Here is a 26735-nt window from a genome sequence, read left to right on the forward strand (position 1 = left end):
CTAAGATGGATGGCCAGCTAACGATGTTGCCTCTTCCTTACCATATTGGTCATTTAGTTGAAAAATCAAAAATATGTTAATTAAGCCTTGGTTTCATATATAAAGTTGATATATATTTGATGATAATAATACAAAAATTCTTTACAGCTGTCATAGAGCTGCAGATCACAATCTGTTCGTGATGAAATAGGCATTTCCAAAAAAGACCAGATGCTTTGGGTATGGAGATTTTTGCTATAACTGTGGAATAATTAATAGGTCATTCACCTGATTTTCTATAATTGTTATACATTTCTCTTGTTTGTTAAGTGATCGTCTAGAGCAGTGGTCAGAGAATAGTTTCTAAACATAGGCTGACTAACTACATCAGCTATTTGTAAATCTCTCCTCCAACACACATAAGCTATTTCCCCCCCCCCGACAATAACATTCTTAGAGCAATTGATTGAATTTAGCCTGTTTCTTTTTTTTTTTTTTTTCTAAATTAGGCTCTTTATAATATAGTCAACAACTTTTTATTGGACCTGCTGTGTTATTGATTGTATTTTGCATAATGGCAAGTTTAACTTGTGAACACTTGGTTAAATAGTAAGTGAGAAGACATTAAATCGATTAATGTGTTTTGCTGCCATATTTATTCACTATTTTTTAAAATCTACATTCATATCAAATGACCAAAGCTTCTTCAGTGGTACTTCTTACAGAGTTGTGTGCTACTCATCCTGAATAATGATGACTGATAGAATTGAATGCTGAGTATATCCTTAATCTCTAATATTTTAGATAACATTCATTGGCCTAACCTGCAGTAATTTCAGAGCATTTTACACCAAACAAGGTAAATTTAAAAGCAATTAAGGTGTCATGTTTAAACTTTCTATTTTATTCATTAAAAACATTTCATGGTAGAAATATCACAATGGTTTAACTAAAGAAGGCTTGTTGACGTCACTAATGCTTTGTTAAATTTATGCTTTATAAGAGGCTTTTCACTGTTTAAATATATATATATATGTGTGTGTGTATATTTATAAGTTTTAAATCCTATTGTCTTTTCTCATTCTTTTCTCCTTAAGTGTTCTTATAAACATATGAGATCCAGGACATTTTCAAAAGGCTTTTATGTATTTAAGGCTAGATTTTCTCCTTAACTGCAAAGGGCACACTTTAGATTTCAGTACTGAAGCAATATAGAAACAAACGATAATATTCTCAATTCAGCCTCTCTCTGACCTATTCTTTTGTACCACATGTGATAATGAGCTGTTCTTTCTAGATAAGCGGACTTAGGTTTTGTCTTCACAATAGAAGTAATTTAAAAGAATCCATCAAGGTAGAATCATAAGAGATTTTTTTTTTTTTTTCTTGCTTACACCTGAGTTGGAAAATTGGATTAAAGACATTGCTATCTTGTATCTTATAACTTAATCTACTAACTGATATGAAAACTGTAAGCTGAGTTGTCTTCACTACAACTTTCTTTTTACTTACTATATCTTGAGTTAAAATTAAATGAGTCTTATCTGGAGCAGGATAGAATAAGAGGCCGTAAGGTGCAGAAATGTCCTTCTGTGACCACTGTTTTATAGCAGAAGGCAATAGCTGAGCACTTAAGTTGCTGAATATTAAAACAAAAATGCTTTGAAAGTAGCACCTGCAAATCTTACACCATTTTGCAGCTGAAAGAAAAGCATTATTTTGTTTTCAGCATGAAGAACTATCTACCTTTACATTATTTCTACACAAACCCATACATGGCCACTCTACAGTCCTATTTGTCATAGTCATGACATAGCTTATCTCAGGATCTGTCTGCACAGGACAAGTCTGTGCAGAAGTGATATTGAGAGGATTGCATGGGTCCTTCCTGCTACAGAAAAATTTCAGCAGTGTTTTTCTTCCTGCTAAATGTGTGCCGAGAACACCATCACTCTGTCTTGCATCCCACCCTCTCTCTAGTAAAGTTTAAACTGCACTGGCAAAGTTAACCATAGACTCAAAGTCAAAAGCAGTATACATAATATGATGATAAAGGAAGCATAGTAACAGCTACGTTGATTCCAACCAAATGATCATCAAGCCAAGCATCTGGTCTGCAAACACTGTTGGGGATGGTTCGTGAAGTTTAGCAGATGGTTAGGGAAGGTGAAGAACAAACATATCTGATCAGTCCCTCTAATAGTCTTCTAGCCTCCAACTATTTATATCTCAGGGACTTCCTGAACCAGCTATAGTCTCCAAGTACACAGTAATCCCCAGTGGTTTTCATTTTACATTTGAACGCTTTAACATTTGAGTTCGTCAGGTACACTTTTACAGTGGTAAATGTGATGTGTACAGACAAAAGCCATTAGAAAATATGAAGACCCTGCTGTATACTTGCCATTTGCTATTTGCTTTAAAAATGCCCTGCTCTGTCATTTCACAAATGAAACCAAAAAAATACAAGATAATGCTTCTAAGCATAGTCTCTTGTATATTATTTATATTGCTTATGTCATACTTTCTGATCAGCTCTTGTATAAGTCCATCTTCTTTGTGAGAATTTTGTCTGCCAAACAAATTGCATCAGGCTATACAGGTGTAGGCAGCAGGTGTGAAGAGGCATAAAGACAGACAAAAATCTGAAATGAGAGAATACAGCAGAGGCTTAGAAAGGAGGAGACAAATGTGTCATAATGTACTAGCTTGTTTATTTTGTCCAGGTTTCCTGATGATGGATTTCTCACTGTGATATCTTGGCTGTTCAGTGTGGCTTATTAAGTTTGACATTAATCTTTATGTATGGGTTGTGTCTTCAGCTCATAAATTAAATATTTTGTTTTTAAGCAAGTCTATGAAGGGCAGAAAGGGAAACAGAAATACTTCTTTTCCAGGCAAGAGTGTGTCACTTTAGATGAACTTTTTAAATTTCTTGTAGTAGCTATTAAAATGTTGGATAGAATGAGTTTTTTATCTTTCATTATTCAGATTTATTTTTTCCTTTAATTGTGAAAAAATCAAATATAGCCAAATATATCAAACTCAAATGTATTTCAGCATTTTGATTTTCTTAAATCTTAAAAAGTTAATATAATTTTCTAATGTTGAATTGCATTTATTAATTTTACTACTATTTTGAAACAGTCAGAAAATATTGGCTTTGATACACCAAGTCAGTCTTTGCTATTTTTGCTAAGACATTTTATATTATCCACTGCAGTACAAATTTAGAACATCAAAAATTTTCCCAAGAGCTACTAGAGTGGTGCAAAAACATTCATCCTTGAAAAAAGAAGGCATCTATTTATTTACTTATTTATTTATTACTATTGATAAAAGTTACTGAAAAATCCAAGCTGCAAGAAAGTCACAACAGGGGAATCTTTCGCATTTTTAGTTGTCCCTAGCTTCCCCTTATGTTTCTACTGACTTCTAGTCTATTACACCCTGGCATGGCTTACAGAGAACTATGCTTGCACCTCAGTGACTATGTATATCCAGTGGGAACTCTGTAAGAGGAGAAAGAAATGAGCATACAGCAGTTAATAGTTAAGCAGAGAAAGTAAAAGAAATAAATGTTTTCAAAAAATGTGTAATGTAGTGGAAGTGTTATCAATTGTTGTTATCACTGTTCCGCTCTTCACTTGCAGCAGGCAACTTTTATTACATGTAACTGTTATTGGGGGCTGCTGTTCTTCATTTACAGTTGGTGTTGATACTGGAATTCAAGTGTCATCGCTGACTGATGCAGAAAGGATGAGTGAGGAAGCAATCAAAAAAATCTGAACACAGACGTGTAGCTCAGTTTCCAGTGTCCTGCTAGCATTGCTTTTTGAGCAAACAAACAGAATAAAAAAGAAAAAAAAAAAAGGACAAAGCAATGGAAGAACACTCACAGTTGAAATTTAGGATTTCAGCCAGCTATCAAATTGATTTGATACGGATTAGCCCAGAGGCCAAAATACAAAGATAAAGAATAGACTTTTCCTGCAGTGATATAATACTGGCTAATACTGTGTAGGAACTGGCAAAGGACAGTTGTCATAGTATTTTATTATTGGAATGATTTAAAAAGAATGAGAAATCAGTACATAGGAATAAAATGAATGCAAATTGCTACAGGATAGCAGTTATCTTGGGGGTGGCATTTATCGCTCAGGCTGAAGCTATAGCTCTCAGGTCATAATCTACAGTATTTAAACTTCATGGTGGCTTTTTTCTTTATTTTTCCAAAGAGTATGCATTTTAATTATTTTTCTATTCTTTTAAAAGTGAAATTTTTATTCATGCAAATAGCTTGGTTAGTAATTCTCAGAAGATAAAACCTCTTCTTTTCCGTAGAACTACTTCAAAGCAAGTAAGAGGAATGAAAAGTGTCCTCAAATGGAAACAAATTTCTCTTCATTTTTCTACTGGCTAAGCCCAGGATAGCTGCAGTGAAGTTAGGGGAGTCATTCAGTATTTACATCTCAGTAACAGGCAGAACAGAATCTTCCTCATTTCCAGTCTCTCTGTCATGATCGACAGGAGCCACCACTACTAGAGGTGACATTATTCTCTAGGTAGGAACTGATATCACCTTACGTTGCCTAAAAGATAGGTAATGAATCTAAGCTTGTCTTTTATCTGTTGTCAAATTTGCCTAACTTCCACAGGGAAAGAAAAATACTTTGTGATGGGAATTCAGCTCTTCCAAAGATAGGTGTCTAAAAATCTGAGGCTGCTTTTAGAGTTGATTGTTTTTGTTTTTGTTTTTGTTTTTGTCTCCCTGCATTAGCAGTCAAGGTGGTATGAATAATGTTAGATTAGAGACACAACTTTCAGATGGCTTAAGTTCACTGAGATCCAATCATCCTTTCATAGCTCCTCTGATCTGGAGCTCTACATGACACAAAGATGTCATGATTGTTGCTTCTTGACATACTCATGCTGTTTTCCCCAAATTATCTATTCAGTTTCCATAAATCATTGCATAACTTTTAGTTGGGAATACTATTTACTAGTATTAGGCTAGAATATTTTCCAATATCTTATAAAATGAAATGCTTTATAGTTGTTAAGCAGTCTCGTGAACTACTCGCATATCTGGGCAAGATCCACAGCTGAAATATGGCTGTACCAGAGCCTTCTCCATGCACATCAAGATTCTGTGGCTGGAAGATTATCATTATGACTCTGAGTGTGTCCACACTAGTGTTTTAGTTCAGATCAGCAGTGCACTTTCATAGGAAACTTCCAGATTGTCCCCACCTCTTGCATGTTGTCTCATATCACAGAGTGGTCCTGTCAGGTACAAGCTGAATTCCTTCCAGATAAACCTCCACTGGACAATGCGCATACCCTAACGCTCCACCTGCCAATGATTAGTCGTCCATGGTACCAGACAACAGCTAGTCCAAGGTAAAAAACAAAATGAGCAAACAAAGAAACTCTGACATGCATATAGAGTGTACATAAGGTCCTCACACCAACTTTTCTGTTCTGCAGACTGACCCTTGTGGGTCTGCAGGTCCTGCTAACATAGACATTCCCTCCCTCCCCCAATCTGTGAGGTCAAGGTGAGAGCTGGGCAGCAGTAAATCCACCCAGCCTGGGTGGATTGTGGGGATTTTGGATTGGCACTGGCTGTTTCTCACTGCAGCTCCACTCCTATTTCACAGCATAACTTTTTAGTGGTTCTCATTGGAATGAGGAATTAGCACTGCTTGTTTAATTTTTAGTGTCTCAGTAAGATTCCTGTGGCACAGTGGGAAAAACAACTATAGAGATACAGCCTCAGATTTCGTCGTGTGTAAGTAGGATCCAAAGGAGCTGTTTGTGTAGCTCTGTGTCTTCACTGCATTGTTGAAAGAGTACAAATGACAGCATGTGACTTACAAGTCTATTCATTTTTAAGGGCCGTGGAAAAGGAAAATTCCCAGTAATTTCCACTTACAGTCTTCTTCCTTCTTCACTGTAGCTAATTTAGTTGGTTAAAACTAAAGCTTTCATCTAGAATGCTTCCATTAATAGAATCAGAGACAAATCAAAATGTTTTTTACTTCAGAAAACTCATTTTGAAGAAACATTACTTTTTTCTACATGAAAGAATGTAGAAAAAAGAAGGCAATACTGATTGCAAGTCACATAGCAAAACAAATCAAGAACTCTGTAGGCTCACTTCTATTATCATAAAATTACATATTTTTGTTTATTTATTTGTTTAATAAACCAATGCCTAAGAAAAAAAGCTAAATTCACGTGGCTTAAATCAAATAAGGATAAAAGCTGTTTATTGATTTATTAATGACACATAATTAGCTGACAGTCACTGAGCTATACATTCAGGAGATATATCAGCAATGCAGCAATAAAACTGCAATCCCAGGCACTTACCAAAGGTTAGTAAACAATTACAGATTTCTGAACAGCCTTGTATAACTAATCCCCAAAAGTTCTCATCACACCCCGCACACGCATGCACACACGCACCTGCACACAAGCACACACGCACAGTTGGGCGCTCCTCAGTCATGCAGGTCACCAGCACACCCGGGAGCGTGGGTTCCCCTCTTCTTCCCGTGGGAGATGCAGATGCGCTAATGGTATGTGAGCCCCTGACACCCCCAAAAATCCTGTGGACTCACATGCAGGGGGACATCCCACGAGGCCCTGCGCACCCCCGGGGCGGGTGCCTGCACGCTGCCCCGCAGGGCCAGCCCGCTGGCTGGGCACAGGCACCCCACGGGAGGGATGCTCTGCCCTGGCTCGTCGGAGGTCGCAAAGCTGGGGGCGACTCTTGCAGTGTCCAGCCCGGTTTGGGAGCTGCCCTGTTCCCACTTCCCTCTCCCCACTGGTACAAAGTCTCATGCTTCTTCCTCATGTCCTTTCAAGCAGGTTCCTCTTTCCTTGCAGACGGCTTCTTTGCAGTCTCTAATTCCTTGGTTCCTCTTCAGTCCAGCTGATGGGCATCTTCCTCTTCAGCATGACCAGCCTGGAGCAGATGCCCTCCCAGGTGCTTCTGGGTCTTCCATGCATACACGGGGACTGTGCTCCTGCTCCTATTTAACTGCTGTTGTTACCCAGGGCAATTTGCAATGGGGGCCATGTGGACACCCTTACAATTCAATATTTAAGAGAAGTTTTGTAAAGTAAAGAAGTGAATTTCACAGTTGATGCCTTTCTGTGTCATTATGTGGAAGAAAACTCCTTTTTTTTCCATATTGAACTATTGTAATTCCTTCCTTTTTTGTATTAAGATAGTGAGAAGAACTTTCAGGTTCTGGGAAAACCCTGGTCAAGAGATTTTCCGTTCACAGACTGGCCTTCATATCATGACATACACTACAATAGAAAATATTTTTACTGCACGTAAAAATATATACCTAATAGCCACAAAAGATAAAACAAAGCTGAGTTGGTTTTTGTTCGGGATTTTAGGGTGACACATGAACATACTGCTGTGAAATCTTCATAGTGGTCACATGAAGAAAACATTCTGTTACTGTTGTGTATTTCTGGACAAATTGATACTCTTTACCTGAATTTTTTGAAATGGCTTTGAAGAAATATTTTGATTCAGTATTCAGGGCATGAAAGTATATATATTCTCATCAAGAAAAGACAGATTTATGGATTCATTTTGGTGTCACGTGGGGCTGACACTTCGCTTTGATGACTAGCTTTTAAATTAGGAAGATTTGCTTTTGCAATTAATGAGAATCAGCCAAGAACTGTGGAAACAAAAATTCTTCATTTGTCTAACATCAGATATTCATTGATTGCTGTTTCACTCAGTCACCTTTTAGTACATTTGGAAGGAATTCAAAAGCACAAAGATCAACCAGCTTTAGCTTGATGCTGGTAGAAGAGCTAAAGCATGTTTAGGTTCTGAATATTAATTATCATGCTGCTTTAAAGGCTACAACAGTCACTTTCTCCCAGGGAGGTCATAGTTCTGATTGAATAAAGGCTTAATTATAGAATATTATAGAACATTGCAGTGAATTGCAGCAACAAAACCAGCAAGTGGGTTATTCTTTCTTTGACAGTCCTAAAAAGATAATAAAGTCATGTGAAAAAAGAGAAAAACATATCTGTTAAAAAAGGGGGGAGGGGAGCAATTATGGATAATTGTTTGTTTGTTTTTCCCCTACTTGTATGGAAGAGAAATAAGACGTTACTGCTCTTCTAACTATGATGATTGCTATTATTAGTGAATTTTTTATGAGAAAGCTACGTCAAATACTAGGTAATAAGGGTATGATTCATATTACTGCAAATTAAAGCAACTGTTTTGTGATAAATACAACGGCTTAAGAGGCACTTGCTGATATTAAATCCCTATTAATAATAGCTAATTAAATATGAAAAAGATTTTTTCTTGGTGCAAGATAATACATTTCATTTAACCATGGCCAAATTTGAACGTAGAAATTTACGCTACCATAATGTGGACTATATAGCATTCCAAATTTAAAGTTTGGTCTTTATGTTATATTATTTGAGGCTAGGTTTTACATCTCATTGGTAGGAATTTTACCATAGAAAATAGTATGGAAATGCAGGTGTGATGAAGTCTGACACCTCTAATTTCTTCTGCTTCTCTCCTCTTGCTCTTTCTCCTCTTCCATTTCCTCTGTTTTCATTCATTTATTGCCTTTAACCTTGTCAATTTTCATTCTGCCTGTCACTAAAAAAAATAACCACAGCCAGCACAAAAGAAATCTGTTCCCCTGTGCCAAAGTCGTTCAAATGTACTGCAAGGCCTTTTTTCCCTAGGGACCTCTGGTTCCCCTTACAGCCCTCCCTAGGAGCACAAAGGTGTTTTCACAGCATGCGGAGGATCCTTACAGGATTACAGACAATGAATCTTCCTTTCACTGCAAAACCTTTCAGTGTTTTCGAGACTGCCGATCTCCTGAGTCCTGGGGCCCTCTTCTGGCAAATGTATCTGAAGTATGATAGTTGACTTGGAAACACCAGTGAGCGATCCCTTGCTTTGTCTTGATAAGCAACTATCAGTGGGGCCTAAATCAGTAGCGTCCATCTGAAAACTTTCATCTGCTGTAAGGTATTTCTAATAGACCTCTGACTTCCAGTTGTTTGACAGGAAAAGGTCTGTGGGAGTTAAAAAGAGGAGTGTAAGTGCATGACCCTGCGTGGTAATTTGGACGTAGCAGAAGGTCTAGGCTGTGAATGATAGGCAGCATGGCTAAGTGTAATGTTTCAGGTTAGCAAGATTCAGAAAAACAAAATTAATCTCAGTCCAAATCTTTTGGTTATTTTGTTCTAAGTTGCAAGACAAGCAGCAAATGTGTCATGCTTTGTTTCTAAAATCTGATAACCACAGTGCAAGAACAAAAAATTACAGCGCAGTTTTTCCTGCAGTTTCCAAGGAAAAAAAAAAAGCCTGATTTGTTCAGATAAAATCTCCATAGCAAAGGCTGAAATGCTGAGGATTTACCTGCTATCTTCCTAATAAAAACCCTTTGCAAAATTGGAGTGCAGTCTTTTTCCTAAGCTTTTTGCTATTCTTTTTATTTTTTTCTTCATCCTTCTTTTTCTATTTCTGAATGTCTATCTGTATCACAAGTACAATAGCTTATATAGCTATAGCTTAATAGTATAAACTATATGTAGTTTAGAATAATTTTAGTCCATGAAAAGAGACATTTAAATGAATGTGTTATGGAACATTGTCCTTAGTGAGAGAACTACTATTCCACTTCTTCCTGAACGTTGTCTTTGCACAAAAAGTGTTTCATAAGTTTTTGTGCATTACTTGCATACAGTTATTAAATGTCTAAAATCTGCAATCTCCATTGCTTCTTTGATATAGAGTTATTTCAAAGAGGAGGTAATGATTTTTCACCAAAACGCTGACCTCTGCAGTAGGAAAAAACAAAACAAACAGCATCTAGAATGAGTTCCACTGCTTGCATTGGAGACATTTAACTAGTACTGTGACCTTTAAAAAAAGAAGCAAAAAAAAGCCCAGAAGATGAAAAGATGGGAATATGTGTTGTGACTATGTGGATACCCTGTAGCGAACACTGTGGCTGGTGAACTAAAATTATCTTTTTTGCCTTATAGGTTTTCTGAGTACTGGGGATCAAGCTGCAAAAGGCAATTATGGATTGCTTGACCAAATCCAAGCTTTGCGTTGGATTGAAGAAAATATTGGATCCTTTGGAGGAGACCCAAAAAGAGTTACTATTTTTGGATCTGGGGCAGGAGCTTCCTGTGTTAGTCTTCTGACACTCTCTCATTATTCGGAAGGTAATGATCTTATGAGCAGAGCTAAGTAGTTTGGTTATAGTAAAATGATTTTTTTAAGTCTAATGTGACCTTTTTTTTTTTTAACATTATAGTGTAAGGCAAGTGGCCATATTAGGTAGACTCTTAGAATTATGTAAAGTCTGTAATTTTTGTAAAATACCTTCTAGCTAGTATTCTGCATTCATATTAGTCAATATAAATATTTTTGACATGAAAAAATAAATGCTATTATAACTGAAATTTTATGCAGAAAGTGCTATGAGCAATATACTTTTAAAGTTTTATCAATATTCTCCACTGACTCTTCTATCAAAGTTTGCTCTAATTAAAATAGAAAAGGGCAGTGACCTTTTCCATTTCTTATGCACCCCTGTCTGCACTTCCAAAATGTCTTTAGATGCTTTCATTACTCATTACTTAATAATGAAATATCTTGATCTTATTCAAAAATAAGTTAACCCCCTGCAAGTAGTGTGTGATCCTACACTAAGTTCTTAATATTTTGATAAGTATCAGAGCTGTGAGATGTCTACTCTCAAAAAAAAAGTACTTACATACATATATGTATGTACACGCACACACAGCAGCAGCACTGAACCATACAGATTCCTGTTGGTAAGATCACCTCTACAAAGAATTAATAAAAGAAGGCAGGACCAACGAATCTGCTGTATTTATAACCCCATGCTCCTTCTATTATATTAAACATCCGGAAATCTATGTCAGAAGGCTGAGCCGTCGCAGGCGGTTGTAACAGAGCTGCTAGTAAGAACACCTTATTTGGGAGTGTGTAGAATCGTCCGTGACAATTCAGTGTATTGATACAAATAGGGTGCATTAAATAACTGTTGAGTAAGCCATGCCAAAAGCAAGCAGATGGAGCAATGAAAAACTTAACTAATTGCAGCATTGAAATTTTGTAGCATGTGCAGTAAGTAATCATCACAAAGGTATATCGACCACAGCCACTTTTCCGTATAAATACTTCAAGGTATTTAAATTCATTTGAAACTTTTGCTGTCTTAGGCATTTCAAGAGCTTGTCATTGGAAACTGTGTGCAGAAGAGGCCCAGGCATTTTAGCTTAAGTATAACATTGGCCATTTTAGCAATCCTACCAAGAAAAAGCAGATGGGGCAGATTCACCAGTGTGCTCTAGCTGCTTTTCAGTGCTCCTGTGACACAAAGAAGCTCATCAGTCTGTATCTTTGGTTGATCTGTACACTGGTACATAGAGAACAACCAGAAAGGATCATTGAATCTAGTCTTATTCTCTTTAGAAAAATGCAAATATATCTTAATTCACTAACTAGGCAATGCTAAACAAAGAAAAAATATACATATACACACATATACGTGTATATATATGTGTGTATGTGGACGGTAATGAAAAAAATGATGTCAGAGTAGAAGGCTCAAGCCTATTAAATTGGTTTTAACAGGGGAAATTTTTTCAAATTATGTGGTGCATGGCATCCGTGAAGGGAATGAGAGCATGTAATTTTCATTTGACCTTTAAACTACTGAGGAGCGCATTTATGAGAGTCATTTACATGGAGAAGAGGATATGATTGCTTGTAGCTGCCATTCCTTTAAAGAAGAAAGTTTTACAGCACTACTGCTGTGTTAAAGCTAGGGGACTTCCATTAAAGATGCAATAAAACTACATTACAAACATGAGTTTTATTCTTGAAACAGTAACCTGAAACCTTCATGCTTTCTGTGTATGAGCATCAAGAACAAAAGAGATTTTAATTAGTAGGCTATTGGAGATTAGTACTATAGAAAGGTAGAAGTGAGTAGGAAATATGGACATTGAACTGAAATAGAAGAATTTTCATCCTTTAGGCATCATACAATCAAAGTATTCTTTGCTTAGTGAAAGCTGCTTTTAATTTTTTTTAAAATATATTTCAATTTGCATTTAAACAATTTGCACCTGCAGGTTTGTTCCAAAAGGCAATCATACAGAGTGGAACAGCCCTGTCCAGCTGGGCAGTGAACTATCAGCCTGCCAAGTACACTCGGATATTGGCAGATAAAGTGGGCTGCGACATGCTGGATACCACTGATTTGGTTGAATGCCTTCGGAATAAGAACTACAAAGAACTCATTCAACAGACCATCACTCCAGCCACGTACCACATTGCCTTTGGGCCTGTGATCGATGGGGATGTGATTCCAGATGACCCTCAGATTCTCATGGAGCAAGGGGAATTCCTTAATTATGACATAATGCTAGGAGTCAATCAAGGGGAAGGTTTAAAATTTGTGGATGGCATTGTAGACAATGAAGATGGTGTTTCACCCAATGATTTTGACTTTTCCGTCTCCAATTTTGTGGACAATCTATACGGTTATCCAGAAGGGAAAGATACGCTGCGAGAGACCATTAAATTCATGTACACTGACTGGGCAGACAAAGAAAACCCTGAAACAAGACGGAAGACCTTGGTAGCTCTTTTTACCGATCACCAGTGGGTTGCTCCTGCTGTGGCCACCGCTGACCTACATGCCCAGTATGGATCTCCAACATATTTCTATGCATTTTATCACCACTGCCAAAGTGAAATGAAACCAAGTTGGGCGGATTCAGCTCATGGTGATGAAGTCCCTTACGTGTTTGGCATTCCTATGATTGGCCCCACAGAACTGTTTAACTGCAACTTTTCCAAGAACGACGTCATGCTCAGTGCAGTGGTTATGACATACTGGACAAACTTCGCCAAAACTGGGTATGTTTGACCTCGAGCATTCCTTTTGGTTGATAACATGCTTCCAAAATATTCAGTATTGCATAGCAGTGTATTCAAACCCTGATCTTACAATAGCATTACAGCACTATTTGGGACGCGTAAGGCAGTATATAACTGGGTCTTATTCATATTTAATATAGATTTTTAACTAGTGTGTTCTCTCAAACTGTTTTCTTTCACTAGCTCAGCGAGAAGAATAATGCACTGTACTTTTGATTCAAAAGATAGGGCAATTATTATGAAAAAGCATGTCTGCGAGAGAAGAGGTGGCTCACTAACATGCTGAAAATCAGAGGAAACATCTATTACTTGAAGAGGAGACTGTGACGCAGATAGCACTGATTTGTTGCAAAAATAGGGACCTTCATGGGAATGGCAACTTGAGGAAGTTATGGATCAGAAAGACAGCCCTTCTGAGGGTTATAAAGGCAATAAGAAGTAATTGACTAGAATCAAGAAAAGTGTCAGATATAAAATGTGTTTCAAGATAGTTAAAAAATTAAAATTTAAATTAATTCTGATTACCAAACCAAATAAAGACGAAAATGCTTTGCCAAAATGGAGTTGTAAACATCAAGGAAAGAGCCCTCAAAGCAGCTTAATATGCAAGTCCAATTAATAATTTCTGTGCTCTAAACTCTCTTTCTGTAGCATTCTTTTAAAGAGTATTGCAGTGCTTTACTTCAACAGCAAGGGCTTTATTGTTAACCTTGAGTCTTCGGTACTGAATTAAAATAAAGATACTTGTGGCACAAAGGGGCTGTAAATCTTTCAAATGAATGTTTAACGGCAGGACTGGGCTCTGGAAACTGCAGCTTTACTGCAGTGCAGTGAATGGTATGCAGCAATATAAGAAAATTTCAGCGTGCCTAGTGTTCTGACACTCAGGGGTTTCAACAGCTCTAGCAGTCTTTTAAAGAACCCAAATGACATTCTAATGAGGGAGATTTTGCAGCCTTAACAAAAAACTGGAGCACGAATTGAGTGAAAAATAATCAAACGCTTCAGGTCACTTTACAAGACAAAAAGAAATCTTTTGTTGCACTACATGCTAGACAGACAGGAACTTCTACATGCAGAAATCCCACCATACTGCAACAATAGAGAATGAAGAGCAGGATGTTTGGATGTGTTTGGCAACAAGAAGTCATCAGTACTGGAATGGACAAACTTAAGGGTGAAAGCTTGCTTTATGGACAAAGAATGCTGCATGCTGGCTGTATTGCGCGCTCTGAAAGATTATTTTGCTATCATTCTACCTTTATTATTATGAATGGAATATAGGACTTCTGATTCTTAAAAAATACATGATTGAATTATTAAGGAGATGTGAGATCTCCACTCCATCACTATTATTTCCAGTTTCTTCATATTTTATGTTATCTTTACAAACACACACACACACACACACACACACACACACACACACTTATATGTACATACACCTTATATATCTTTGTATTATCTTTTGTTCCCTGCAGAGTGAGAAGTCACATGTAGCTGATTATTTGAGGCTGATAGGAACTTCTCACAGCCCTGACTGCTACCATTACTCATAATTATAAGCAGTTTCCAGGTATTGCTACTTGAAAGCTAATTTTAGCGGGCTACACATACCATCACTGAGTCCTCCGGCTATGAACCCATGATCATGTTACACCTGAAGACATGACAAATGCTTTTGGAGGACCATTAATCACTTCTGAAGTTTCCTCATCGCTGATACACACAGTAAATGGAAATGAGACAGGAATGGAGCATATATTCTGTTATAAAATCGCCCCTTTACAAGTTGTCTGAAAGATGTGTCATTTATAAAAGACCTATGAATAAAATTTCAGTTGTCCCAAGGAAAGGAAAAGAGCAATGCAAGGCATGTTAACTTGTTTTTTTTTTTTTTTTCCCCCTTGGTTTATATGAACAATGATTAATTGTTCCGGATAGTGTAAGAGAATTCTTGGAGGTAAAGAATATGTAAGATTTCATTTACTCTGCACCTCTGGTGCATTCAATGGAAAAAAGAAAATTGTAGCACTTCAAACCAAGAGACACAGGGGACTTCTCTGGGGCAGCTGTTCTTCTCTCTACCCTCCCATGAGCAATCCACGTGCACACTCAGGCCCCCCAGCTCTTGAAAAGAATGATACGGTTCAGGACTGGTTTTATTTTTAATTATTTTTTTTTATTCATCATTTCTCTTCTTTATTCTGATATAACTTGGCTTTCTTTTTACCCACAGCAGCATGTATACAAAATCTGACAGCTAGATGACTGCAGACTTATTAGTTTATTTTAATGTCTCTAATAATCTTCCAGTCTCACACAGAAGCCCTATGCAGCTACTTATTGCGTAAATACTCATCAGTTAGTGCATCTTTCTTGATGGGCTGTGCTGGGCTTTTGACTGACACACACTGCCCGCTGCTGCCCGCTGCTAAAAACAACACGTTGTTTAATGGGCCAGCTGCCAAGGCTGGGTTTGGCGGGCAGGTCAATGCCCTAAAATCACTAGGTGTCAAAGCTACAGCACAAAGCACAGTGCTTTCATTGCATTTTACTTTGAAATCAGTTACTGAAGCTAGCAAATAAGAGGTGACAAATAAAGTGACTGTTTAATGTCAAATGGATTGTGCTTGAAATGAATACTTAGAAGCTGCATTTTGCCAATCCTAAATTTTTTACCTTGCTAAGACTATATTTTTTGCATTCACAGTTATCTTAGCCTTTTCGAAACTATATATTTCTGAAAACATGCCTCAGAAATAGGGAAGTAAATTGTTATAGAGTAGGTGTGAAAAACCACATTTGGGATATTAAAATTACTTTTTTTTTTTGATTTCACTGTTTGCAAAATTATATGTGAGAGCTTCGTTAAGAGGTGCGCTTAAAGCTTCAGTCTGCTGCCAGTAGTACAATCGTAACTGTAGTAGTAATTTTATATGCTCAAATGTTCTGTTAGTGTTGTGTTACAGCCTTCACAGGTACCTCTGTGGGGGAGAGTGAGTGACATGAGGTGTTACGTGCCAATGCTTCTGAAATATGCTGCCAGTTACACTCTTGGAAAGAAGGACTTGAAGTTTCATACAATAGATAGGAAGCCATGCTCTCTTTACAGGCATCTACTGAGTTTCTGATAATTACCTTCTTTGGAGTAGATACAACGCTCCCTATTTCTGCCCCCATTCATCCAGCTTTACTTGTAATACTGGTGATGAGAAGGCTATAGTCCTAAAGGACATATATTTGTTTTCTTTGTAAATCGGAGAAATTCTTCTGAATTACTTTTACTACCACTGTTTCTGAAGTGCATAGCTAACTGTTAATAGCAAATTAGCAAATAGCTGATTAAATGGATATATGCTTTATATTCAGTTTGGCTTTCTAATGGAAGACTCAGTTTAACTTATAATGATTAAAATGTATTTTCATATCACATCTCTGTGAACTCCTTTAGGAGACTTGCATTTCTTTTTTATATCTGTCTGAAGACATAAGTATGTGTGTTAGTCAAATGAAACAGTACAGTTATGGTTTGGCTTCCAGAGTAGTTGCAGTAGATGACTGAGAGCATGGTAAACAGTGTGCTATGGTGATAAGTGAGGAAAGGAGGTAAGGAAAAAATATGCTCATGCACCACTATTTCAGGCAAGAATGGCTGTATCGTTATTATTATTGTGATATCATGGAAAATTAGAGGAGTATGAAGAAACTCTGTGCAGTTCTTTTTCCCTTTTTTTTTTTTTCTTTCTTGTATGGAGCAAAAGAGGACTACTGAAAGAAAATAAATGATCAAGGGATCTTTAGTGTCTTGGAGACGGACTCGGTTCAACATACTTGCTGACTGTGTGTAACTGTTAAGGCATTTGGTTCTCCAATGAAGTCAAAGAATGACACAAAAGAATGAAATACTTTAATGTCCGAAAGCACCAATGCGACAATTCTGTTGTACTGAGTAATGGTTAATGCTGTTGTGACAGTACATAAAAGACAAATGTCATTTCAACATGTTACATGGAACTCAGGTTAAGAGAAAACTTCTAAGGTTTCTGTCATTCTTCTGGTGTTGATATCACCTGGTATGAAATATTCAGTTCCATCATTTGCCCTAATGGTGAGCTGCTAATTCACTTTGTGAATGGGAATGTTTGTTGCTCTTCAGTCAGTGTACATTTATTTTATAGCACTTGAGAAAAAAATCGATGCTTTGAACGTACAGTTGTAACCCATGAGGTGTGACTTAAATGACAATAAACTGCAACATGCTAAATTGAGCAAAATCCTTCAAATTGAGCAAAATCCATCGCAGATTGAAAGTGGAAAAAAGGGAGAGGTGAAATCAGATGATTTTGCACATGTTCATAAAAAACACCTTAGATAGATAAAACAAGAAGGACCATTCTTGTCTATTAAAGACAAGTTCATTACATAAATTTCATGGTGGAGGCATTTCTAGATGGAGAAACTATTTAAATTAAACTATCTAAAAGTGATAAAAATAAATAATTAGAAGAAAAAATGAACAACTATAACTAACAATTTTGTTATAGCTAATGAATGAAGAAAGAGAACACCCCCTGCCAACTGATGGGATTGGGAATTGAGTTATCTTGTTCCTATGATATTAATGGAGGAAGTACAGAACTGAAACTATTTATTCAGGTTATATTCTTATCATTGTGATTTACTGTGGGGTTTTAAAGGATGGTCTTTTGTTCTGTAATGACACACCTGAGCCTCAAGAGTGGCCAGATACTCGAAGGTGATGTGAGGGGCTAAAAATAGAAATGGGAAAGTTACAGTTCAATGGAAGATCAAAATTGTTGGCAAACAGCTAATCGGATAGAAGAAATGGTTATGTACATCTATGTTCTGTGTCTACCTATAGTACCTGAAAACTATATACAGTAGGATAAACTGTACTGCACCCCAAGAAAAAGACTTAACACATCGTAAGTCATAACCTCATGTTTTTATGAACTTTCACCATGAGCATGAAGGCAAGTCAAAGAACTTAAAGATCTTATTATTTATGCCCACTGAATAATTTTGGTAAATTAACATTAGTCTACAAAACCAAGATCCATGATTTATTAGATCCTCTGTCTAGGACTGGACTTAGTTATTCCATTGTCTTGTGAAAAAATACCTTTAGCTGCCTGTCCTCCAGATTCAGAGAGCTAATATTCAGACCATCTATTCAGTTATTAACTGATTGTATCAACCCTATAGTTCATGTCAACTGTACAGTTCTCCTGCCCTCAGCAAAACAATGATATGTCTGTAGGACTGGCTGCCTTTGTTTCCTACTCCTTCCTTCCCTGAGGATTTTCAGGCCCACACACAGCCATATAAAGAAACCCTGAAATACCAGGGGCCATCCTTATCCTGTATGTATAAGGCCATCCTTATACATACATACATACGTATGTACATACAGACATACATATAATTTTTCTCTCTTGCATTTGGAGGAGGTGGCAATATTATTGGCTACTCCTAGCAGATATTGTAGAAAAGGAGAGATGGAGGCCCAGAATGGCAGAGACAGAAAGGAGCTGATATTTATTTGTTTTGTAGTCTGTTCATAGGGAAGGGAATGTTAATTTCAAAGCCATTTCAAAATCATTGTCTGCTCTCCTTTGTATAGGGACATGAAAAAAAGTGAAGTGATCAGTCTAAGTGCTTCAATACATTCAATTTTGATAAAAGACAAACCTTCTGTGGGGCCAGAACTCCCTTCATTCTCATTATCATCACCTACAGAAGGAGAAGGGGGAAGCCGGCAATCAGGACCCAGAGCTCATTAAACTGAGTGCAGAAGTGTTCTTCTTCAGCTCCCGTATTTTGTCTCAAGAAAAACTCATTTACATACGCTAGCTTAATTTATGTGTATTCTACAGGACTCTTCCTAGATTTTTAGGCTTAAGAAATAGACCAATAAGTGCTTAAGTCATGAGTAGTATGTAGGACAGAAATTTTGTGCTGTAATGCTTCCAGGATTTTGAGCTTCTGACAAGAAAGATGATTTTTACTGTGACAATCAACTTGATTTTTTCTTTGTTTTCGAAGTTACGTGTTGAGCCTAAAATTACTATAGTAGATATATTGTATTGGGCCAATATCTTCTCTGGATTTACCAAATCCTCCTGTCTCTTCTTTGAGAACAAAAGAAATAATACTTCTATTTCTTTCCTGAATGCATGTTAGAATCCCTCAAAGCAGCAGTATATTGAAATCTGATGCTGTACTGCGTGGAACTGGATATTCCTCCCCAGCTTCAGCAAGTATGAACAATTATATGAAATCAAGTTTGGTTCATAATACACAGAATTTGGCTAAAAGTTATAAAATAATAGCCATAGTTCTGGAATCTCCAGTTTATACCTTCTTCTAATGGGAAATATTTGATACAGCATAATAGGAAAAAAGACAAATAAAACACAGTACCAAAATGAAATAGGAAGAGAATTCTTTCTTTCACTCAATAAAATTGAAAGACAAATTCTTTCAGCTAAACACGCAATTACAAGAAATATTTAAATTATTAAAGCCAGATTACCATTCTGGCCTAAGAACTAAGGAATAGCTCTTTATGAATAGCAAAGGAACACTGAACTAGGTAATCATGCTCATGAGCATTTGGAAAAAGAAAAAGGAAAGATCTAAAATGCTTTAAAATCTGTAGGAATGAATATTGGAATTCCCCTGACATACATAACAATATATTAGAAAAAAATATTAAAATAATTTTCACAGGAAATAAACTAATGCATATGGGAATGGAAAAACAGAATGGAAAGTTCTCAGAGTAATGTACAGAAAATAAATTATATACTTTCAGTACAACATATTACAAAGTCCGAAACATATGTTTTGCTGCAAGAGAATTCAAACTCATATACAACAGAATATTAAAATATTACATTTTTTTATTTGTATATTTTTTCATGCCCAGATAAAGTAATATTTACATAAAGTTTACATAGATTATAAGGTTAGATACACATTAACCACATTTAAATGCTTCTTGTGCCATTAGTTTGCTTTATTTTGAACCTATAAGGAAAAAAATGGGAAAAGCAAAATTTAAATTAATATTTGGCTTACTAATTTTGAAATTATCTCTCCACTTCTATACTGTACTAATCTTATCTCTACTCCTACTTAACTATTATAAAGCTTTTTGACCTCTTCTATTATATTTCTCATCCTTAGATGAGACAGTTAAGGATCAGTGAATACAGTTATTTAGTGCCATTGAACGTGCTGAACTTTCAAATAGCAATCTCTGATTGCAAACAATAGAAAGATTTACAACATACAAGGAGTTCAAAAGCTTTTCCCTCCGGTAGATAGCTGAACAAAGGACATCTAATAGTTACATCAAGGAACACAAATAGCAGTGGTTCCCAGTTACCTGTATTAGTTCTACCACTTCATGTCTTTAAATTTTTATGTAATATACATATGAAATCCTCAACTGGTAAAAATTCTTATGATCACAGGGATTACTGACATTGCCATAGAGGTTAGATGCCTGTATTTACTACTCATAGCAAAGGTATCTTAAATAAGAAAGCTAATTTCAAGTCTTGAGAAGAGCTGAACCTACACCTTTATGAACCTACACCTATGGGGAAGTACCTTAGCACCTCTCAAAGATCATTTCAGCGTATGAGACTGAATGGCAATCACAAAAATACAGATGAGCTTTTGGGACCTGAAATGCATCTTTTTTTTTTTTTTTCTACTTTCATGTAACTAAATATCATAGTACCTGAGATTTGTTGTACCGTGAGTAATTATTCATTTGCTTGTATGTTAACTTCTACTGTAAAGTCTGAGAGCTCCTTTCTTTTTTAATTTCTATTTCTAGATTGTATTAATTATAGGATAAAGTATTAACTCTAGGATATTTTTTTAATGTGATTATAATATTGCTTGTTTTTATTTTTGTAGCGATCCAAACCAGCCTGTTCCACAGGACACAAAGTTCATCCACACTAAACCCAACCGCTTTGAAGAAGTGGCTTGGTCCAAATACAATCCTAAAGACCAGCTTTATCTGCATATTGGCCTGAAACCCCGAGTTCGCGATCACTACCGAGCGACAAAAGTCGCTTTCTGGTTGGAGCTTGTACCACACCTTCACAACCTAAATGAAATATTTCAGTATGTTTCCACAACAACTAAAGTCCCCCCTCCTGACATGACATCATTTCCTTATGTTACCCGACGTTCTCCTGGTAAATTGTGGCCAGCCACCAAACGCCCAGCGATGACACCAGCCAACAATCCCAAACATTCAAAGGACACCCATAAAACAGCTCCCGAGGATACAACAGTTCTGATAGAAAACAAGCGAGATTACTCCACCGAGTTGAGCGTCACCATTGCCGTGGGGGCCTCCTTGCTATTCCTCAACATTTTAGCTTTTGCTGCATTATACTACAAGAAAGACAAGCGGCGTCACGAGACTCACAGGCGTCCTAGCCCCCAGAGGAACACAACCAATGATATCGCACACATACAAAACGAAGAGATTATGTCGTTGCAGATGAAACAGCTGGAACACGACCACGAGTGTGAATCGCTGCAGGCTCACGACACGCTGAGACTCACCTGTCCGCCTGACTATACCCTTACGTTGAGAAGGTCCCCAGATGACATTCCTCTCATGACACCCAACACCATAACCATGATTCCAAATACATTAACAGGCATGCAGCCTTTGCATACTTTCAACACCTTCAGCGGAGGACAAAACAGTACGAATTTGCCCCATGGACATTCCACCACTAGGGTATAGCTCGGCCCTTCCCCCTCTACTCTCACAAGCCACTTGGAAGAAAGAAAAAAAGAAAAAACAAAAAGCAAAAGAAGAGGAAAAAGAATAATACCATCCATAGAACACCCTGTCAAAATCTAAAGTAAAAGCAAGTAAAAGAGAAGGACAGTCATTATTTTCTTGCTGATCCTTCCCATAGAAACTCTCTGATATTAAAGATCAACCACAAACCCTGTGAAATGTGAAACGTGTACATTGCTGTTACGATACTGCTTTAAGATCTCAACCACTTTGATTGAAAGTTGAGGCCAGAAGAAGTCATTTAAAATGGTGTTTTGAATGTAACAAGCAAAGCAGAATCTTCTGGAACAGAGAGCCAGTGACTGTACAGGTGTTTTTTTTTTTTTAATAAATAAAATCAAAAAAAGTTCTTTATGTGCCATACCATGAATGGCCCTTGTTAAAACAAAGACATCACCATGGGCTTTTACCCAGCATATGAAGCTGTAATCCAGAAGGGGGAATAGGATTTTATTATTAAAAACAAAAAAGAAAAAAAAGAGGAGGACTGACTATGCAGTAAAATACGTATAGTTCTGTGCAAAGAGATGACTTGCCAGCCTGAACTATATTTAAAGAAACTTTGTAAAAATGTACATAGCTGTGAGTTTAAAAACAAAAAAAAGAAGAAGCTTTTATTGATGTTTTCAGTTTGAAAAGAGCTTTTAGAAAGATTGTGCATTCAGTTGTGACCTATGTGTATATACATTAGTCATATCACCTCTGTTTCCTCCAGGCCCAAAGGAGGATTTTCTTCTTAATTACTAGTGGTAAACAAAAAGATGAGGTTTTTCTAACATGTTTCATTTATACCATGGCATCAAGCAGAGGATACAATTGTTTGTGTGACCTGCATATTTCTCTTACAGGTTACACTAGTGCATGTTAAAGCATTCATAGGAGATTGTTGTTCTTTTCTGAAATGTTTTTTTTCTATAATTTAATTTTATGTTAGCCTTCGTTAAATTGCAACAAAGCAATGGATTGGAAAATGGGGGGAAAAAAGTACAATTACTATTTTAAGCTTGTTGAACTGAACCAAGAAACATCCAATAATATATATTCAAAAAGTCCAGTTTGTAGTTCTTGATTGTTGTGATGCATTAGGAAGAGTTTTGTGCCCTGACAAAAGCAAAGAAAGCCTGCTTTTTGGTCAGCCTTTTCCAAGGAAAAATAGCTCTATATTCACCAGCAGCTACAGAAGAATCCAAGCTGAGAAAGTTCATTCTCATCTTGGCTAAACAAGGGAAAAACGCAATATAAAGGTAGGGAAATGATGGGTTCATTGGTTGTCTATTTTCTAAAAAGTTTTAAAATGATCAGTGCGTGAAGATCTACTCTGCTCAATATCCTATTTTTGTGCTTGAGAGCATAATTGTCAGAAAATACTGTTTTTGCTGATCTATTATAGAGTAGTCCCATAGTCAGTGAACATAAGGACAAAGAAGCAGAGAGGTCATAGGATGTTCTACATCTGGATATAACTGCAAATTCCAGATAACATCACTGTCAGGAATGGCAAAATTTGTAACTGATTATTCTCTTCTGCCCTCCCTTAGCTGGAAAAATAAGGGCCAAGCAGAGCTATCAAACAAAGAAGTGAACAATTTCATTTAAGCAGGTGATTTGAATGTGAAAAGCTAGAAATAGGTTCTCACAAATGAAAGTTGCTTTATATTTTGTCTTAGAAAGTTACTGTGTCACCAGGAGATAGTAACCAAAGATGTTTGAACAAAATTGGTCTGCACTTGAACATGATTATCCCAGATGTATTTTGTATTATTAGTTCACGACTAAGCTGCATCAAATATTATATGTCCCATACAGAATCTAACACAAGATGCCTTGTACCTCATTTTGTTTTCTATTCTTTTTGTTTTCTTTTTGTTCCAAAAGGCTTTGGAATAGTCATCCCGAAAACTAAAATCGTAGACAAGGTGATTCACTGAGGTCTGTTCATCCGCACAACTCCCTTGTTGTAGCAGGCAGTAAAACATATTCTGAAAGAAAGAAATAAAAAGCAAGTTAACAATATGATAAAAATGCAACAAGTGACTGATATAATTCTGTATATGTGATAAATGTACTATGCCCCGGCCTGGATGATCAGGTTGGAATTTGATGAAGCAACAAGCCCAAAGTACAAGTAGTAGCAAATGGAAAACTGTCTTTTTCACTGGTCCATCACATCATGTTGATTAATGCTGACTCTATACCAGGCCATTTTCGCCACCTATGTAATGCCTCAGCTGAGATGCAGCAGTTCATGACTCTTTAAAAAAAAAAAGGGTGAAAAAAAGAAAAAAAAAAGAAAAAAAGAAAAAAAAAAGAAAAAAAGGCAATGATGCTTGGCATCATAATCAGTTGGGTATGTTTGTAATGTGAATTACAGTATTTGTTTAGTACTTCCAATTGTCTTCTGCTAGCAATATGTACAGTACTGTGTCAGGCTTGTGACATTTGGGTAAAAAAAAAATCCTGTAAGTGAATGATTTTAGCTTTTAAAGTAATTACAATCAAGTTGATTTCATAATTTAATACATCTCAACCAATGTATGATTTATAAAAGGAACAGATTTATAGGGTCTTCATAGAATTCTATAATAATGATTTCAAAACATACTTTGCAAACTGTAAAAGAAAAAGTACTTTCCCAGGCTTATATTCTTGACCTTAAAAGGCACGCAGGGTTTAATGGTTTCTTTTGTTATTGTTTTGCAATTTTTTGTTTTTTGCCTTAAGTAATGATAGAAGATATATATGGCTGGACACATATGTATAAACTTTTCAGCAGCATTTTTAATAATAAAATATCACAGTATTTTCTAATGCTTTGTGCAAAGAACTACGTGTTCATCCTTTTTTGTAGAAAGTCTTTCAGAAGTGTGTTTTCTCCCCCACACCCATTTCATTATCTAATGTAAATGATGCCTTGACACACAGTTTTAAAATGTTAAAGTAACAGAGGTTGCACTTTTAAGTTGTTGAGTTATCATGGCTTTTGTAGTTCTATAAGCCTGCCACTAAAAGGAAAGAAACTGAGACAATGAAGATATAAGAGAATAAGCTCCATATATTTATTACCTGTTTGCGCTGCAACTCCCATTGAACTAATGATTTAATTGTTCTGTTAGTATTTTCTGTAGCACTGAAAGAAAGCTGAGGGAAGCAACTTCCTATGTCAGTGTATAGCTTAGCAGCTGTAAATATATCTTCCAAATTAAGAATCAAAATAATTCAGATAACTATAATACATTCATGAAAGTAAATACACTTTCATTTTATATTAAAATTTAGATAAATAAAGAGTTTTGTTAGAAAAAATATGTAAGAGTAGCAATATAGATTTGTTACTCATATATATTTAAGGGTTTTACATATACTGCAGGTACGTGAAATTCATTCTTCCTTTAAATTTAGTAAGCACTTATAGTTTCTCCTTTCATGCTGTTAAATTCCATTTATCAGCCAGGCTTCCTTTCACTGGGAAGTTGCATAGACATTTTAGTGATTTAGGTTGGATATTGTTTGCTTTCTGTAACTATTCTGTTGAATAGAGGTACTAATAATAATGTTTGATGAATTTTGAGCATATTATTGAAGAGTATTTGCAAAAAGCAAATTCTGAATGATTAATATCAGGCTTTGCATATGAAGAATCAAGCTTTTGAAAAAGAAACATATTATGTGCCTACTGACCTAATCACACAGCTTGACTTTTGAATATTGAATTTGTATATAGAGCTTTTGCAAATAAACTGCAGATTTAGAATTGTTTGGCAAATATGTTTAATTACAGTTACACTCAAAAAATTCACAGCTTGCTTTGAGATAATTCATACACAAGAAAAAAGGCTACAATTGTGTCATTTCTGTGAACTATTCACCTTAAACTGCTGGGTGAACTCAATAAATCACCTTTTTTCAGTTAATCAATTTCATATTAAAAAAGAAAAAAACTTCAGAAGTTTGTTCATGCTAACTAAATATTGTGTTGTTTTCTTTCTTTACTGTCTGAAATATAAATCTGCAGATTAGTATATTCCTATTTACACTTTGCTTGAGAGTATGACAATTTATTGGTATTTAATATCACATAAAATCATATGAAATAATACCGTGGCAATTATGTGCTTGTCTCAGATTTGTAGTTTTACATCTGTATTATTTAATTACTGTCAACTGTTTCTCATATTTTCATCTACAGCTGTTTGACATCACAAACCTCATCATCCTGAGTCTCTGCAAAGACCATTAGCAGCTGGTAAAAACTGGGATTTTCATCTCACTAGAAATTATGATATTATGTATTCAATATCATAATATGTTAACATGCTTATCTGCATTTCAGATTAGATTGAAAAGCCAAATATTGACTTTTTATCAATGCAAATAAAAAATTTAGGAAGGGGTTTGGAAATGTCTAGACATCTGCTCTGAGCTATAGCATAATAAATAACATTTCACTTTGGAATGTAGTTTTGATTCAAACCATTTTCTTTAATATTCAGCTGTGGTCACCAAGTTTCCCACTATGTATTCTAATAGTTATATTTTAGGGATACTATGCTTTTGCAGCCTTTTATGGGCCACCCCGACTACTTTACCTTAATTCTACTCAGGTCAGCCAGGGATGGAGAAGATGCAATGCAGCCATGAAGCCAGATGACAGAAAGAACTTTCTCCTGAACCAGACGAACTGCAGCTCCCCTGAGACACTGTGGTAATTAAGGGGAATATACATTAATATTGAAACAATTCAAATGGAAAATAAATATGAAAGAAAATATGTGCATTCCATTTTTTCAATGGAAAATTGACAAATGTTGACAATATCTACAATTCCCTTACTTGATTTTCTGTCCCTGCTCCCCAAAAAACAGCAGAACA

At 36.1% G+C, this 26735-nt stretch overlaps 1 protein-coding gene across 11 annotated transcripts in view; it reads left to right on the plus strand.

Moving 5' to 3' along the window:
• NLGN4X (neuroligin 4 X-linked) overlaps nt 1–25617 on the plus strand; it is a 190191-nt gene extending 164574 nt beyond the window's left edge. For all 11 annotated transcript variants that reach the window (XM_009683702.2, XM_009683705.2, XM_009683701.2 and 8 more), the window contains 3 exons: nt 10057–10242; nt 12187–12976; nt 20957–25617. In XM_009683702.2, coding sequence (XP_009681997.1) covers nt 10057–10242; nt 12187–12976; nt 20957–21806 — 1826 coding nt within the window. In that variant the 3' untranslated portion in view covers nt 21807–25617. The remainder of the gene's footprint in view (nt 1–10056; nt 10243–12186; nt 12977–20956) is intronic.
• The last annotated feature ends 1118 nt before the right edge of the window (nt 25618–26735 follow it).

The sequence above is a fragment of the Struthio camelus genome, chromosome 1 (genome assembly GCF_040807025.1).
Source record: "Struthio camelus isolate bStrCam1 chromosome 1, bStrCam1.hap1, whole genome shotgun sequence".
Lineage (NCBI taxonomy): Eukaryota > Metazoa > Chordata > Aves > Struthioniformes > Struthionidae > Struthio > Struthio camelus.